Source organism: Corvus hawaiiensis, chromosome Z (genome assembly GCF_020740725.1).
Source record: "Corvus hawaiiensis isolate bCorHaw1 chromosome Z, bCorHaw1.pri.cur, whole genome shotgun sequence".
Taxonomy (NCBI): Eukaryota; Metazoa; Chordata; class Aves; order Passeriformes; family Corvidae; genus Corvus; species Corvus hawaiiensis.
Genome location: NC_063255.1, coordinates 55,894,653 through 55,914,141, shown reverse-complemented (window position 1 = coordinate 55,914,141; position 19,489 = coordinate 55,894,653). Strand labels below are relative to the sequence as shown.

The following is a 19,489-nucleotide window of genomic DNA, read 5'->3' as shown; positions in this document are numbered from 1 at the left end:
TGGAAAATAAATTTACTGTTAAAGAGCTACCACATATTTTTAAATATTTCATTTTACTTGAAAGGCAAGAAATTTTATTTTCTATATACCATTTACAGAGGTTTAACTATATATCACATAAATGCTCTCAGTTTTTATCTAAATGTGCTGTTAAATTACCCATGTAATCATCCCAAGAGAAATCATTACAGTTATTTTATTGACTATATTTATTGACCGATATAATTTCATTAACACTTTTGTGGGAAGAGTCTGGTAATATTTAAATTCAGTTATCACACTCTTTATTAGTACAATCAAAAGGATCATTTCTGTATTATTTTAGAGAGTGGGTCTTTTTACAGAGGTGTTTAATTACTGAGTTAAAGCAACAACAGAAAGCTAATGAGCAAAAATATAGGCAATAACTTATGGTCAAATATGAAACATAACTAAAAGTGTCCCTGATCCCAAAGTGAAATCTCTTTAAAATGCAAAATAACTGTTGTGAAAGTGAAATAACAACTGTTCTTTCTAAAACAACAACACAATAGCTGTATATGCCTTAACAAGCCCTCCAGTAACAAGCAGAAGCACTACATTCGAGTAAATAGAAAAAATCAGTTACAAATATAACTTAAAGAGAAGTATATTCAAATATCTGTTTACAGAACCGTGTAAAGGCAAAGCAGTTATGACTTTTGATATACCACTATTTTAAGACCTTATGACTGCAATAAATGCGGCATCATTTCCTTGTCTTCTGCATACACCAGTGTTACTGAGCCAGCAGGCTCTATATTTACATACAGTTCAATTGACTTAAATTGCATGAGACCAAAATAACTTTGCAACTGGAAATCCTGGCAATAAAGTGAAGAATATGGATTGAAAATTAATTTCTGGATAAGAAGATCAAAAGTAAGACAGATGTTCTAAATAGGAAAACATAAGATCAGACTACAGCTATTAAGAAATTACTCATCCCAGATGACAGTGGGAAACAGTTCTCATCTGCCTCAGATTTTAAAGAATAATTTTTATTATACTGAACAATTTATTTTTGGAAAAATATGAAAATTAGGGAGATCAAGGAATCAGCAAATACAAAAATTCTAACAAATTTATACTCATTGCTCTTTGACAGAGTAAAATTAATTTTTATCCACAGGGAATATATCAATTTAAAGACAATCTGAGGGAAAAAAATTGATGGGGAGGTATAAGACCTCTGACTAGACTCTACTTCATTCCAGGGGATCCAGAGAGTTTGAGGAAGCATGATGTGGAAAAATTGTATGGAGATTTCATTCTTTGGCTTCTTATTATGGGTTTTTCCCATCAGTGCAGGTGAAAAATCCAGTGCAGGTTGATTAACTAATAAAATCTTCTAAGTAATTTCACTTTAAACATTTTATGATTGTCTACACTGCAGCACTACAGCATAATTGAATCTTTGTTCCAGATAATTTTTGTAGATGGGGGAAGTACTGGAAAATCATGGAGAAAGTAGCCAGTCATTTATATGCAGAAAATCCCTGTACTAATTTTTTTCTGTCAAAACTTCTGTGCACATTTTCTGTGTACAAAAATTTATAATATTAAAACTCTTTACATTAATCATTACAACCAAAACTGTGCTTCCATTTAAATGAATGTTTTGTTGTATTAAAATGAGTAAAGGGTGAAAACATTGTCAGTTTTTACTTTTGTTTCCTAAACTAAATAGTATTCCTTGGAAAACAAGTATTTTTGTTTAAAAAAAAAAGAAATCAATAATGAAGGGTTGTGTTTTTCAAGTAAAATGGAAAGACAAAAGTTTAAGAATGTTTATAGATGTGCCTTGTTTAACAGTTTAGCATGTTGGATGTGACTTTCACAGTCTGTTGGCTATTGCAGGAAAGCCATCACATCTGTGACTTGGCTGTTGATTAATGAGTCTTTCAATTCTCCGCTATCATCTGAAGAAGGGCTGTGGCATTTCTAAGCTTCACTGGTTTACTCGCCTTCAGCTGTGGTCCTACCAAGGTATCTTCCATAAAGAAAATCACACCTGGTTAAGGCTAATGAAAACCTCAATATGTCATTTTCTAGACAAGTCAAAAAGCATGTAAAACTAGACAAAAGATGTATTCAAGCAACATGAATGCAGTTTTGTCATAACCTGTCAATCTAAAGACTAACATGAAAAAGCTTTCTTCAATGACATTTTACAGTGTCAACTATTAGAATGACAATTCTTAATTCCCTCTTTGGTATATGAGGCAGGATGCATAATGGTTTCCCACTTTTCACTAAGACTAAATTTTGTTGTTAGACCCAAGAAAGAAGTTAAGAGGGGAAGAAAAATTCCAGTCAAAATGTTTTTCTGGGTTGAATCATCAGTCAGCATCAGAAACCCCAAATCACAGTGTCTAGGCAGATTTTAAACTTACTTCACAAAACCTGTTAAGATCTCATGCAAAACTGACCAACTTGCTGTATCTGCATAACAGTTGTAAAACTTTTGAGGTCAGTTTTACATTAGCAACTGGACTTGGGGAAGAAGCAAAAAGATCTTTGTGACTTGTCATCCTTTCTTAAGCAGGGTCGGCCTGGCAGGACAGAGGAAGTTCATCCAGGAAAGCTACCTGAGAAGCCAATAACTTTGGGAAAGCCGTAGCTCTATGAGACAACTTTGTAGTTACAGCTACAAAGGTCTGGGATTTGCACGTAGCCACCACCAGTCCTCAGTACTTGCTTTGTGGTTGCAACAGTGAATGTTTCAAGGTCAAGAGAAAGCATATAGTGTTCCCCATCTTCTTCACAGGAAAACTACCAGGACTACCACTCCCTAAAACAAATGCAAGCTAATTCAAATTAGATAAGTGTTAAAGTCTCACTTAAGCTGAGTCACCTCCCCTTTGCTGCCACAAAGGAACTGTGCATAGTAACAGCCGCCACAGATCAGCTAATATATGGTTGCTTCATATCTTAAATTTAGTCAAAAGAGCTAGGTTCTACTCTTTGCTTTGCTACAGACTGATTTTGCAGTGTAGGAGAAACCTCAAAAGTGACTTTTACAACCAGAATTTCCATCTGTTTAACTCTGATATTAACACTTCCCCTACCTTCCAGAGGACTTGCATGTCTCAGCTCATTACAGCTTGCAAAGAAATTGAGATCCCTGTATGGAAATTGAATTACTCTATATTACTATAGCTTTGATGAAAAACCCCTTATCTAAAAGCAGCAAAAGGAAGAAACAATGCCTTGATGGACAAGACAGACTTTTAGCTTGTCAGCTTGTGTCCTGCAGCCTCCGTCCTTGCAGGTGTAGCAAGAAAGTCTATAGACAAGACAAGTAGCTATGCCACCGTGTACAATTACAGTAGTCAGTACTTTGAATGAATTAATTCACATTTACACATTTATCAATTACACATTACACTTACAATCACTATATAACTATGTATCTATTAAGAATGAAAACTTGGATCAACAGGGGTCTGAAAGAGGAAAAAGAACAGATAAGAAAAACAAACATGAGTATCTCCACTTAAGAATCCCTAGTGAGAACACGATTTGAGACAGAGTTGAAAGGAGCGCAAATTATTTGCAGATGAAAGGAAATACCTGTTTTTAAGAAAAGCCAGCCAAGTCACAGGATAGCAATCAGAAAGTTAATTAGATAGTGATAAAAATGCTGAAGTGCCACACTTCTGAGTAAATTTGTAGCACACTAAAATACCTAGTTAGGAAGAAAAGATACATACTTTAAAAGAAACCAATGAATCCTACCAATAAATATTCAAATACAATATTAACACAATACATTGCATATACCTAGCAGTATTCCCATCAAAGCTGTCTTAGTTCCAGACAGGACAGAGTTAATTTTTGCAGTAGCCAGGAGGGGGCATGGCTGAGACCTGGAGGTTACTCTATACCACCTTATGTAATTTTTCTGGGGATGGGGAAAGGGCCCTCTTCTGGGTCAATGTAGTGTAGTGGAGGGAGCAGTTGGGTACTATCCATTGTCAGGGGGCTTCCATGTGAATTGTTCACCTCTTTCTTGTACCCTCTGTCATTAGTATTGTTGCTGTTACTACTTGTTTTCTTCTTTCAGTGCTGTTTCCAGTAAATTACTCTTGTCTCAACCCATCATCTTTGTATTTCATGCCTCCAATTCTCTCCATAGCACTGCGGGGTAGGGAAGGGGAAAGGGAGAGCAAGCAAGCAGCAGTGGTTTGGAGAGTCTCAGTGGGAGCACTAAATTGTGGAGTATCATTCCAAAACCAAGACAAAAGCATATCAAAGTACCTAAAATTGTGGACAAATTTGACCTAATTTAAATGGGGAACCAAGATACTATGAGACATTATTAGAAGAAAGAGGTTTGGATCACAGGCCTCTGCCCTAGCAAACATGCTATGTTTACTACACTTCTGAATTCAAAAAGATGTACCAGCAATACTTCTTTCTTTTCCATTTGGTTTTATTTCAATTTTTCTAGGGGCCAGGTTTGAGAGACAAAAAAAGCATCAAATTAGCATGAAACCTTATTTAAGCAATTTTAAAGTTGTTAATTAAAGGAGAGCTGGTAAGCAAATGCCTTCATATTGCAAGGCTGGCAAAGGCCTCATCATAAAGGGCTTCCAAGTATTAAAAAGTAGCTTAGTTATAACTAAGGTTAACTGGGATATGGCAATCCTTATGTTTTTAGCACTTTCAGTTGGAGATTGTCATCAGAGAATATTGTTTTATTCATGTGATTCATCAATATATCTGCAGAAGAGAGAGACTGATAACAATCAGAAAAGTGTACTGCATATGGGGAGCCTCATCTTTAACCTCATTTACTTGTGAAATTCATGCTGTAACTGTATACATGATAGGAGCTGGAGCGGCAGTCAAACAGTATGTAATACTGTTCCCTTTTGCTTACCGATGTATGCTCTGCCACCAGTGCTTTAAAAGTGCCAGGCAGGGAACTAAGCCTACTTCTGACAGATTTTTTAAGGTCACAGTACGGTTTGATTAGCTATGTCAGAAAAGGATAAGCAGAGGAAGGATAATCCTTACGGTGACAGATGTGACATATACCTTGTTATTGACCAACTCATTTACGGAACAAGATCCTTGCTTACCCAGAAAGGTCAAAGTGAGATTTTCCACAAAATCCCATTGGCTTTTTTCTGGAACATCCAGCACCAGGGTCTAAACCTGACTTTGTGACTAACCAAGAGATGTATAATAATGGATTAATACCTTTCACCTGCTTCTTCTGATACAGGAGCAATGAGATACTGCCTTTCATAGCCTCCCATGCCTTTCAGAAAGCCTGTTCTCATATGCATGATAAGGGCATCAATTATAGTAACACCAAGCAGAAGATGATTACTGCAATATCAATGGCACCCTAGCTCTTCACCAACCATCATTAACAGTTGACTTGTAGCTGTAGCATCAATATGAATTTCCAATATCCAGCAAATTTGGGTACAAAAGGTCTGGGAGCATCTGCAGTTTAGAAGACAGACTAACATATCTAGAAGTACACTAGACATAAGACTGCTGTCCTCTGACATGGAGTTAAGCTCTCTGTCTTGGCATCATGTCAGTAACTGCTCTTCCATCACTTGTTTCTTTCATAAAGAAAATTGTTAGAGAACTTCCTACCTTTTAATACCCTGGAGGGTTTTTTCACTTATTTCTCAGATTTAGGCTTTGGTAAAGTTTTATAAAGAGTCTTTCACAGACAACAAAACACATGCAGTTTGCTGGCATTCTTTTCAGTTTCAAAACCACATAATAAATTTTTCCATGTGTTGATAAACTACATTTTAAAAGAGCGTTTTCTGGATATCTAGATAATCAACAACACAATGAATATAAACATTTTCTATAAATAGTTCACCATATGGCTATCATTCTCAACAGATGGTGTCTGTGTATTCACTAGAATATACAAGAGCTATGCAAATTTTGCCCTGCAATCATTCAGAATTCTAAACAAGATTTTTTGACTTCAGTTTTATTAAGCTTAAACAAAGTCAAAACATGTAATTTTATCACCTAGCCCTAATAAGGGGAATAAATGCCACACCTATACTAACAAATGAATTTGCAAAAGGCAGTACAGTTGAAAGGATTTTTAAAAAAGAGACACTAGGTACAAGATTTTCTCAATCTTAGGACAGCACTGTGCTGCTAATGATAGTTTTTACCTACTCAAAAAGCAGACTCACTTCTAAACAGTCCAGTAGTTCATCAGGAAGAATGCAGTCCGGACTATGTTATGAAAAAATCCGTAGTCCATGGCATCTGAGACTTTCTATATATTTTGCAGCAAATGTTCTCATATGCATTATAAGGACATCAGTTATAGTAACATCAAGCAGGTGGTGATTACTGCAGAATTAATGGCACCCTAGACCTTCACCAATCATCACTAATAGTTGACTTGCAGCGGTAGCAACAAAGCCTACTAGAAAGCCTACATATTTTATCCAGTTTTAGTAAAAAACAAACTTACTCAGTTTTTATAGTTTCTTTAAAGCCATATAAACATCTCCATGTTTTCTACTTGCTTTCAGAAACTGCTGGGCAGTTCAGAATATCTAACAAAAGTACTTTTGACATGACCAAAACTTGACTAGATACTTGGTCTATCCTCTTCCAGCTTAAAACTATTTAAGCTCACTTCACTGTACAAACATCTTCTGGAAAGTTCTTCTTGAGCTACACTGGCTTATCTGTTGGAAATCATACTCTAATTTTGAGTCAAGACATTTTTTATAGCATTTCTTATCCACTTGAACAAATACTAGTTTTAATTTCTTCGGTTTTTCAAACTTGTTACTGTTTCTCACCTGACACATTTATGGAAAAAAAACCACATTCCCATTCCCCTCTCAGTTATTAAGTTCTTAAGCTTTCTGTTCTGAAGGTTCTGACTGTTGTTGGCTTTGCCAGTCATGAGTTGTTCTCTGTCTGTTCCTATAGCTCCCAGGGCGCTCCTGTAGCAGGATCTACATCATTCATCCTACATCACTACTTGTCCCTGCACAGACACCAGTGCTCCATGAAACTTCCCTAAGTACAGAGAAGAGAATCCCAGCCATTCCTCCTCAGAACTGCAAATTAGTGCAATATTGGATAATGCCTTCACATATTACAAAAACGTCTAATTTTTTCTCATCTTTATAGTGATAGGAATATCTTTACATTATTGTAATGTATTCAGCGCACCTGGAAGTCCTGTACAACTGCAGAAGGCAGGTCACATCTCTATGCCCAGCAAAATAATAGTATCTTCTAACCATGTAGAAGTTGCTGAGATACTTCTCTAAAAATAAATGATCATAAATTTAACTTATACATAAAGGAGAGTACATAAACAAGAATGATAATGCACAGCACTGAGCTCTGGAACTGTACTTAAATATTGATAACACACCAGCTTTTTGCCTACTGCTAAGTACTTATTGCACAGTTTCAACACGCTGATTTGGCCAGACAAAAGCAATTGTAACTTTATGAGCAGGACACTAATTAAAAGTTGAGATACAGGTAATTAAATAATTATGGCTCTTCTTGTTTTAATATATGTATTAGAGGTAAGGAACCCCCATTTGTTATTGGAGTAGCTAAGGATGTACAACTGAGTCCAAGACTTGAAAAAGCAGCATGCATCTGTGTAAGTATGCAAGACATTTTATAAAACTCGCGTAAATCAAGTTCATAAGTTAGTTGAATGTTAATGGTCTTATTATTAAAAGATACTGTTTCAAGTATAATTGAGAGATATGTTTAAACATACTTGCAGCTCAAACTATATATATAATATATACACATGCATATTATTTCTAGATAGATAGATAGATATGAAAACAAAAATCAGAAGTAAAACTAGAAAGGGAAGGAATCCATTATATATCTGTTTCTTTCCCATAAGGAAAACTTTTTTATAGGTTCTAAAGGTGAACTGTGAACAGGGATGAACATTAAGTTTCCTATGTTACTCTTTGCTGCTCAACTGTATTACCTTTTCCTGATGGCATTCTATATTATATAACCTTGTAATAAAATAGTATCATTAACATTGTGAGGAGAATTGCTGGCCTGAAACATTTCAGATGCACGTAGGGAAAGGGGCAAGACTTTGGAGGTGGTGCATTGCTCCATCCACCCCACCCCCTAGAGCCTGGATCCCAGCCCCGCAGTGGCACGGTGGAGGCAATGTTCCATACCTGCCCCTGGAGCCCCTAACCCAGCCCCAGAGTAGCTACCAGACCAGACATCCCACCTGGGGGAAGGGCCCAGGAAAGCCAAAGCGTACTCAAGCCAAGCACGAGGCAAGCTCACGTCTTGAACCTACCACCCATATTAGCAGAAACATTGCCGGAACCACAGTGGTAACTATATTTGTTCTTTATCATATCTCTTCTTTCTTTCTCTCTTTCCCCTTCTTCTAATTCCTTCTTCTTGAAGTCTGCGTAAATTAAAATCAGATGGGTTGAAGTTTGTTAAATTGAATGGGCCTACAGCTTGCTAAATTAATGCCTTGTGAAATGCTTTATGTTGATTCAATGTTGCTTTAAACTTTTTCTAAGGTTCCCTGATTTTCTCAAGTTTGCCAGTTAACAACTTGCACCTAACTCAGGGTACATAAATAAACCTGTGTAAGCCCCCTTGAGGGACTCAGTGAAAGAATTCTGGGGCCCTATAACCATCCACATCTTTAATTTGAAAAATTTCCTAGACACTTCTACTTTGAGGATCACAGGAATGCATGGTTAGATTCCCATCATTGTGTGAAGCCAGCAATGAGTAGTAGACAACAATTCGTTTCCTTTTTAACCAGTCCTGAAAGTCTTTTACTTTCCCCTAACCACCAACCAATTAATTTACCTAACACTTTCTGGCTCTGGGACAATGCTCTCAAAACACCCTCTCACCTAACTCAGTTAACTAGGTTAGGGGAGCATTTCCCTTGTAAATGAGTCCCCTAAGCATTTTCACTTTTTTTTTTTCCCAAAAGAAAGCCCATGCTTTTTTAATTCATAAGCAACTGACAGTATTTTCTCTTGAAATATGAAAAAAAGGAAATAAATACCATTCCAACATCACTGTGAACTGGTAAAAACATTTTTGCCTGCACTGACATAACTATTCAGGGAAAGCTTTAGCATGTGTCAAAGAAAGAAGTAATTAAAATATTTTGGCACTCCACTTTATAAACGGATGGTTCTGACATAGTTCAAGTACTGCCCGTGGTTTTGTTTAATTCGTCTCAGGAGGGAGACAGTACAAACAGAATAGGTCCATCATAAATGGGACGTCAAAATAATCACGCACTCATTCAGCTTGAATGTTAAGTGTGGAGCACAAGAAAGGCTGATATTTAGGCAGTTCTAGGAAGGAGCAAGAAGAATCACCTAAAGATAGGGCTCTCCTAAGTCTTACTGCAAAGCTTGCTTGAGTAACCACAAGAACAGCTAGAATTGTCCTAGTCAGCTGGAAAGTATGAACAGACACACTAGCTATGCTAAAGATAAAATTACATAAAGACAAGCTGTGTTGAAGATGCTGGTTGCTATGGCAGATACTGGATTAGCTATTCTACTTTATGATCACAGTGGATCTAAATGATTTGTTGGTCTGTAGAGTGGCTGAAATAATAAATCCATGAGCTAATTATTAATGGCTTGCATAATGTCATTTCTAGATGAGAATTTCCTTACCATGCAGAAGGGCAATGAATGAAGAAATTTTCAAATGAGGAAAGATGACAACAATTAGGGAATTTATTAAATAAAAAGTAATAGATGATATAACATGGGTGTGAAATACAGAGAAGGACAGGGGAGGCATACACATGACTTCTTTATAACGTCTATAAAGAGATCAAAAGAAAAATAAAATAGTTTCAAGAGAACAGTGAATATGAAATGTCCATACAATATGTTTCCTCAGCAAATCACAGCAGTCTTCTGCTCCCTTTGGCTCATATTGATGACAATAACATGAAGAGTAGTTCAAGAACCAGTTTGAGTCAAAGAGTTTCTATGACAGTCTCTTTTAAAAGGACAAACTATTTCATTTTTAATGAAGGACATGAGATAGCAATCTACAGGAGAACTATAAAAAAAAAAAATTAGTACTGTATTGTCTCTGGCATTTAACACCAAAAGTCTGCACAGTTTCACAGTCTGTCTGGTAACGGGTAGCAGAGGACATTGAGAAGACAACTGAATAACAAACCTTTGTTGGTGTGACTTTTTGTGTAATTAAACTTTTGGAAAAGAACAATTTGGGTAGGGAAAGAAGTAATCTTATCACAATTAAGACAGAAAACTAGAAATACACTGTACAAATATTTTGTATATGAAATGAAGGAAGAATTAAATGTTTAAGACTAACTGCTAGTGATAAATTGAGAAAATGGGATACAAAACCCAAAACATTTTTGACATGCAAATTCACACACTTTTGAAATTGTCACTGTAATTTCTAGATAGCGAATCAGTCCTGCCTAAAAATTAAGCAGTTACATTTTACAAGTAAAAAGGCAATAAAATATTAAAATAAGTTTTATTAATTAAGATCTATTAAGGAAACCCTTTATATTTCTTGCCACTCTTGGCATGCCCACAACTGAATTTAAGATACTTTGCAACTTGAGTAATCATTGCTTAATTCTGTGCTGAAATTTCCCTGAGCAGAATAGGTTTGCGAAAGTTAATAATTTTTTTCCAAAACATTATTAAGTGCAATATCAACATATATCCATATAGTTTTCAGACAGAAAGAACAAATTATACTCTTCAAAACAGGAACTGGAAGCTATCTGAGTATGGATCAAATACAACAGAAAAAAAGTTGCTCCATTTTAAAATTGGGTATTTAAAAAGAAATGCAAAGTTCATTTTATAAATTGCACCAGTAAAATCTTTGTGAATTCACTATTACAAAGTCAAAAATACAAAAGGAAAATGTGATTATTTGCCAAAATCCCCTTACCTGTGTGTCAGCAGCACCCTGAAGGCCATCTGATTCAGTCCCAAATAACCTGGCAGCAAGCTTGACCAATTCCAGTTCCATTCAGTAATGGCTGACTGTTGATACATGGCAAGAAGCTAGTTAGATATTAATCAGCATTAATATGACCAGTACATTAAGGCTCCAGCTGTGATATACTAACCAAGGAGAAGGGTCTAGAATGAGGACTTAGAAAGATGATATCAATCATGTCCACAGAAGAAGGTTTTTATTCCAATAAGACAGCAATTAATTAATTAATTAGGGACATAGCCACTATTTATAAAAAGATAAATCAGTTTTTTAACCATTATTTTTACAACTGTTGATGGCATTCTGATCAACTACTTTGTCTGAGAGCTCAACTCGTTGTCTGAAAAGCAAATTAGTTGGTAACTTTTTATGTAACAGCAATTTGCATTTTCTGCTGTCAGCAAAAAGTTTGTAATGAAAAATTCAAGGTGTAACCTGTATCATAATTAGAGTGAAGGTTTAGTTGTCTATTGTTTTTTAAGGCACTCTAGTCACCAGACGGTTTTTATAAACAGCATTAAATCCAGAAATATAAACAAATATAGCTCCATATCACTTATTTAATAAATAAAAGCAATCTACAATAATAGTGGGCAGACGAAAGACCACACACAACATTCTTATGTTTACAAAACAGTAAATCCTGTTGCATAATATTCAGTTTCATTGTCAGCAGTGGTCAAATAGTGACTATAATTCAACCTTCTTGGTAGGAAATAAATACAAAGTTATTGTTGTAACACTAAAAGAGCACTGAGTAGGTTAAAAAAAAAAAGTTTAAGCAAGTCAAAACAATGGAAATAAACCTAAATAACAGTAAAGCTCAACTTGGAGTGCATCTTTGCATCTTTTTCTTCTTAGAGACAGCACTTGGTTCATCTGAGAGAGCAGAATCAGTGCAATCCCTCCTATTCCTTCCATCTGTATTTTATCACTTTCCTTCTCCTTACTTAATTTACTCCCTAACCCTCATCTTTGGCATGCATGTTTAAGTAAAGTAGAAAAACAAAGGTGAAATACAGAGTATGAAAAGGAAATAAGGGTAAAAAGAAAATACAAAATACTGTGAAAGTGGAAAGTGAATGAATAAGAAAAGGTGAACATCTGATAAATGAGAAATAAGGAGAAAAGATTCGACTAAGTGAACCGTACAAGAAGAGCATTACATGGCAGAAACCAGGATACTATTCTACACTCCACACTGAATTAAAAATAGAATTAAATATATGTTATATAGATATATATATAATATATAATATATATAATATATAATAATATATATATTTATATATATATATAATATATTCTATTAAATAGAATTAAAAATAGATGAATGCATGTGGAGGAAGTACTTGTAAAATCAAGAGGGATAAATAGGGGAAGCTATAGGGTAGCTATAGGGTAGCAACAGTCATGAAAACAAAGAGGAAATTTTTAAGTATACCAGATAAAATTTCTGACTCACAAAATTCCACAGACTGATCAATTCTGTGAAAAAGTAAAGGATTAGTTTGAAAAAAAGCCACTTCAGGAAAGGGAAATAATTTCTTTCTAGCATTGATTGATACTGTTGCATACCCTAGACTTAAGCTCACTAGATAACAGAGGAGCAGTAGCACTAGCACAGATTGAGGTATCAGGACAAACAGATAAAATCAAGAGCAACAAGTTATTAGGACCAGATGGTGATTGTTTAAGACTTTTGCAAGAATGTAAGAATGAAGTGGCTAAATTGTTAACAGAAATTACACAATTCCTAGAATCAGCTACTGAACTGGACAGTTGAAAGGTAAGAAATTTACTTAGCATCAACAAAAATGTTAGTTGATCTTAAAACAGCAGTTCAGTGGTCCAGATTTCAGGAGCAGTAAAATATATAGAAACTATGATTAAATACCTTGCTAAATTTTACGTGAATGGGAAACAATTAGCAAAACTTTAGAAGAAAACTTCCCTGTATGGCCATTCAGGAGTGCTCTGGCAGTCACACTCTCACCACCAAGAGACTTTAACAGGTGGGACTGAGGCCCTTTCACACCAAGCAAATTAAGTTGATGGGTTCCCCACCTGACTCCCTGCACACACCACTCCCATGCAGTCAGACAAGGTTTCCCATAGGAGAGTCTCAGATGTCTGGTAGCTTAAAGAAATTTTATCACAATGCAATGACAGAGTAACAGCTCAAGCTCCTACACAGGCTGTCACACCCTCTCACAGTCTAAGTGCTCCATAGTCTGGTGTCTTCCAGCTGAGTCATCGGCTCCTGCCCTGTCTCTGAATGTGTAGTCACCTGGCTGGTGCCACAGGTACTTTGTTGTGCAAAGATATGAGGCCAGTTCATGGCCTCTTGCCTGGGGCTCCTGGCACTTCCAGCCCCCAGAGCTCAACCTACATCTGGCACAGTAACTACACTGAGCAATCTCCACTAAATGCAACAAAAAGAGTAAATGATGTACAATGTTTTTTACATATACCAACACAGAATACATAGAATGTTCACTATTACCGTAGTAATTATACTGTATTCCGCAGCCATAGGGAGGAGGAGAGAAGATCCAGCAGGCAGGAATTGTGTAGCAAGGTTGATTTATTTAATTATTTTACAAACTCTTTTATAGACCTTTTCTGGGATGATTGGCTAAAATCCTAAAACATCCATTGTCAAAATATTTTTCTACTGTACCATAAACAAGGCTTTTCCAAGGTTGCAGGTGTTCATGGTTTACAAAATTCTGCGAATATCTTCTGTGAGAGAGAAAAGTCTCTCACGGACTTAGAAAAGAGCAGGAAAAATTCTTGCTAACAGCAATATTGTATCCACACTTGACCTTTCTTGTAAGCCTCCTTCAAGTACTGCAGGGCTGCAATTAGGTCACCCCAAAGCCATCTCTTTTCCAGGCTGAACAGCTGTGATTCTCTCAGCCTTTCTTCATGGGAGAAGTGCTCCATCCCTCTAGTGATTTTGGTGTCCCTCCTCTGGACTTGTTCCAACAGGTGCATGTCCTTCCTGTGCTGGGACCCCAGAGCTGGATGCAGCACTGCAGGTGGGGTCTCACCAGAATGGAGCAGATGGGCAGAATCAACTCCCTTGACCTGCTGGTCATGCTTCTTTTGATGCAGCCCACAGTACTTTCTGGGCTGAATATGAGGAAGAACTTCTTTACTGCCTGGGTGACCAACCACCCGAACATATTGCGCAGAGAGGCTGCAGAGTCTCCCTCACCAGAGATATTCTGCACCAGACATATTGCACCAGAACCATCTGGATGCAATTCTCTGCCCATTTGCTCTGGGATGACCCTGATTGAGCAGAGAGGTTGGACCAGATGACCCACTGTGGTCCCTTCCAATCTCACCCATTCTGTGGTTCTGTGATTCTTGATTGGAAAATCCCTTCCAACTCAAGCTATTCTATGATTTTATTGATCCATGGATCCTACAAAGCATGTTTCTCTGCAGTGACAAGACCTGCGGAATTGGTATTTGTCTCCTTTTTCAGTATATTAACACTTTCATTGCAACATGACAATGATTAAGCATTCATTAAACAAGTAAGAAAAACAAGTCTATTTTACAGCGATATAACTGATGAAATAGACCAATTTCTACTGGGCTAGGAGAGTACACGGTGAAGAAGCAGAGCTGCACTGAAAAAGGATGCATTTCTACACAAGTCTGTTAAGTGAATTTCATGTCACTGTAATACCATTTCTTTTCAAATATTTGAATTGAAGGCTGGAATCAAAAGCACTGATGATGTATTAAGAATATATGAGAAATGATGACATAAGATTTTTTAAGTATTAAAGTGATATCAGAAACTATTTAGCATTTTGTGTAATGAGCTGGTCATGGGGTGCTCCAGCAGAGATTTAGGCAACCAGATCTCTTTTCTTTAACTGCTCCATTATCAGGAAACTAAATTCTGTAAGTAAATTATAATCCTTTGCATATTACAAGCATGATTTAGAAAAACAGAGAAATGGATGTTAGGGGTTTTTGTATGTGTGTGTGTGTTTTACCCCTGTTTAGTCTCACTTTTCTGTAAAATCTTTGTACTTCCAGAGCATTTTTTACTTAACTGTTCAACATTTCTGTGAAAGACCCATCAGGAAGATTCTAAATGTGAACTTAAAGAGCTCTGACATTACTTTTTTGAAGGACTAAGACTAACCCTATGTACTATTGCACAGATGTAATAAATGTCATTGCTACTATGGACTTTCCTTCAGTATACTGAACACAGAAAGTATAAGTAAATGCAAACTGCTCTTCCATGCAATAATTCTGGTAAAAGAAATAATGGTAATGGCTTTTTGAACACCGTGATATTGTAGAGGGTACACTCATTAGATTCCGAAGGAATAATATTCCTTTCTACTTCATAAAATATGTGAGCACATGTAATTAAGTTCATTTTCATACATTCAGTCCTTGTCATTATCATGATCATAATAAGACTAAGAAGTAAAAATGATACCACAACCAAGATTTCAGATTTTCACAAACCTGATTGAATACTTTTGCACAAGATTGTCTGTACACCTGGAAAGGGTTGAAGTCAGGCTGCTCTTCTCTGTCCTTCAGTGTCAAAGGCAGGCATTGACTCGAGGTAGCACCATCTTCAGAAAAGTTCTCCCACGACAGCTGCTCTTTCAAATACTCCTTTTGAAAGAAAAAGCAACCACACATATAGTACAGGCCACCTAGCTTTCTAAGTGAAATTTGCCTACATTTCAAGCATAAGTTTACAGAATGCTTGATAGAAGTTGCTTTTAATAAGCGGAGAATAAACAATCTCTTAAAAAATAGATAACTTTTTAAGAATATTACCATTTTACAATAAACAAGAAATAACCTCCAAAAACATGCACCCAACTGAAGCAAAACAGAACAATCTAACCTATTGTTTTGAAATTGTTGTCAAATTATATATATATAAAATAAATGAGAACATACACACATATGTGTTAGGTATATGTAGAAATGAAAAACAAATGTTTTTTATGTATTTCGAATTAAACATTTTGGAAAACATTCAACAATTACTATATGACTATAAATCAATTCTTTGATGAACACGTTCTAAACAGTTATTTAAACACATGAAATAAATATTCTCCCACTCTTCAAAGTGAAAGGAATGAGGGACTTGTCTTTACAAACAAGCTGTGGGCCTGCTGAAAGATAAAACTAGTACTGAGAGAGAAAACAATGGGAAGGATTCTACTGATTGATGAATGGAAAGAAAGAGATATGTCTTTACAAATAAACTATAGGTCTGCTGATAAATGAAATTGGATCTTGAGAGATGAAAGAAACAATGGGAAGAACCATAAATTCCATAAGAATTAAAATAAAGGGGAGGTTATACATTAGAAGCGAGTCTTAGGTATTAGGCATTTCGGGAAGTCTGTACCTTTCAAGTACCTCAGCCAACGGGGAAAGAGAGAGGGAAATGCAATTGGGAAATAAGGATAAATAGGAGGCTGTGCCCTCCAAAAACTTGAGAGACCCCAGGGAAATGCCCCATGGCCTCTCCCTTTATTCGAACAAAGTAACAGGACTCCTCTGTCTCCTTTCACATAAACCTCTGGTGTTTGTGGATTAAATTTCCTGACAAAAGTTATTTTTAGCTGTTTAAGCATTCAAGGACTAGAAGAAGATGATGATTTGCATTGCCATTTTAGAAACTATACTATAACAGATGCATGATTATTTTGGATACAATCTTTTCTGTTTTCACTTCTTCAACTACTACGTAAATAAATCATCATTGCAGGCCAATGAAGTGTTTTGATTAAAAGAACCGTTATATGAAGAACTAGATAATGAAACATTTACACATCTATTTGCTGGAAAGACTACTGTGATTAAACAGTTTATTGTTATTAAAATGAAGTCCATAACATTGAGCAAATACTCAAGGTGAGGCATTAAGACGGGTGGATGCAAATGCTTCTCTTACTTGCAGTACTACTGAGATGAAATAACATGCAAACTACCTGTCAAGGCATCCTGTGCCTCTCAGTATCTCTTTCTGAAAGAAGAGTTTCATCATCTATTTAAACTTACCCAACTACACCCTGACCTGAAAGGCACAAGTTCACTTTCAGTCCACACTGACTGTAGCTGTTTCTCTCTTGTGTTGGCATTAGCATATGTTGTGAAACCAGCCAGAAGAAAAAAAAAATTTCATCCAGGTAAAGAAGCGAAATGATTTCTAGTACTAGTAAAAAGGGGGGGCCTAGGAGTGGAAAAGCACCAGGACAAGAGAAAGAGAAGGACTGTCTCTCTGCTGGTTGCAGCCGAATGTCATGTCTGACCAAGAGAATCACAAAATTGTCTTAACATATGGAAAAAAAACCCAACCAATCAAAAAACGAAAAATAAATTGAGCTTTTTTTGCTTAAAACAACATCACAAACCAACCGTGAAAACATGCCCTCTCTTGGCTAGTTTTTCTCAGCTTTTAAGAATATCTGGATTTTTATTCTCCATTCATTCATTCATTCCTTTATGCCATAACAAAGATTTTAGAGCCACGGTGAAGGAAGTTATTTAAAAGTTATTTCTATACATCTACCAATTTTTGTAAATGTACTGCCTTCCATGTACACATTTTTACAAAACCTGTAGACAGCACTAAAGCAACCCAGCCCTTTGGATATAATGCAGCCAGCAGAAGCAGACTGTGTTGCTTTCTCAGTAGCAATACCGGAAATAGCTGTCCATGCGCTGCCAAATGAAGAACTACTTGCTCAGCTGGTGAGAAAATACAATACTTATTTTGCAAAACCAGTACTCTACAAAAATGGCACAATACTTATTCTAGGATCATCTTAAACACCAACAAAATAATGAACCAGCCTTGGTACACCATCTCCACTCCGTATTTGGAAAGCAAAACCAGCTCACTGAACGGGTAACTTTGGGGTCTGGGACCAGCGGAGACCACCAGAGGGACCCCTGGGACAGAAGAACGCATGTGCAAAGAGGGGGGGGAACATGTTACTGGTCTCCAGGAAATTCTTATCATATGTATGTTTATTCTGGGAAAATCAACGAATATGTAAGTAAAATATAGTATATAAGCGGGATCTTCTCTGTACTTGACATGCATAATTTTGGTGGAAATATCCCCTTCTGCATACGGTGCTGTAATAAAGAATGCCTGCTTCTTAATGCTACAGTGGTGTTAGGAAGGAGCTTTTCACCAATTTTGGTAACACCTGCTTGCCGGGGTTCGAAAAATTCAAGTGGTATACAGCTGACCTCAGTAAAGGTGTTTTTCTGTCTTTAATAAAATACTGTGGTTTTGGTTTTGATGAAGAGATTTATTCAACAGTGGCATATATATTATGTTAAGATCTCCTTTAGTATAGTAAATATTGTAGGCTCTGAAAGGGTCATGTTTCAAAAATGTGAAAATATATAATCACAACTGTACACATGTGAACTATATCCTCACTACACTGACTGGGCATCAAACCAAGCATACAGAATATTATTGAGCCTGACAGCTCAGAAGAGTTATCTCTTTTGTTGGCATTACTAAAAAATTATTTTTTAAATTATTATTATTTTTGGCAAATGCATGAAGGACTGCAAGCTCTTTTGAGTACTACAGTATCTATTACAAATTTTTGTAAAATGATATCTCTATTTTCAAATACAGTTTCCAATAATCCATATCCCTTTTCACCCGCTTTTCTAAGCAACATCACTGAGAACAACAATTTTCTGTCTCCTCATTTTGTTCTCTAGTTACACATGATTACTAAGCAGTGTAGCATAAAGATCTCTAAACTAATTTTAAGAAAACAATCTCTTGACATTCCAAGGAGCCTTTAAACAAAAGGACAGACCTTTGAATATACAATCAAATCTATTTCTTCATAGTCATGCACATTAAACGTAATTTAGATTTTGAAAAATAATACTGAAAAGTGCATTATCATAATACCATGCTAAGCATTAAAATGTTTTGTAATGGTTTCAAAGGCAATTGAAAGTAATACAGTTACATCCTTCTGAGTCAAGCTGGTCAGGATCTCTTTTCTTCTTCTTTTTTAAAACAATACAGTTTTTTCCACTGAGGAATGTTCTATTTTTAAAAAAGGTCCTACTAGCTGCAGAAATTCAAGGAGAGACACCTGGGATGTGGAAAGTCAGGCTGAAGTCCCTCTTCCAGCTAATTCTCTCAGCCTTGTACCTCCTATTGGAGCTGTTCCACTTTGTATAAATAACCAAATACTCACAGGAGTCAGATCTTGGATCAGGGTCTCCAAAACCCAGCATGTGCATTTTATTCCTTCAACTAGGGTATGATTCTATTTTTGACCCTGAAAGTTACAGAATGCATTTTTACTGCAATTTCTACAAGGCAAACAACTCCAACGGGAAAAAGAAGGAGTTCCATGCTGATAGCTAATGTTATGGAGGTTTGGGG

General features: G+C 36.2%; 1 protein-coding gene across 5 annotated transcripts in view; it reads right to left on the bottom strand.

The window, feature by feature from the left end:
* The window catches only part of KIAA0825 (KIAA0825 ortholog), a 242,690-nt gene that overhangs the window by 95,127 nt on the left and 128,074 nt on the right, over positions 1-19,489 (bottom strand). For 3 of the 5 annotated variants that reach the window (XM_048292974.1, XM_048292978.1, XM_048292975.1), the window contains 2 exons: positions 15,547-15,702; positions 10,987-11,081 (listed from right to left, as the gene is read on the bottom strand). In XM_048292974.1, the coding sequence (XP_048148931.1) occupies positions 10,987-11,081; positions 15,547-15,702 (251 nt within the window). Of the gene's footprint in view, positions 1-9,595; positions 10,215-10,986; positions 11,082-15,546; positions 15,703-19,489 lie in introns of those variants that run through there. The other 2 variants (XM_048292977.1, XM_048292976.1) reach the window with 2 other exon arrangements.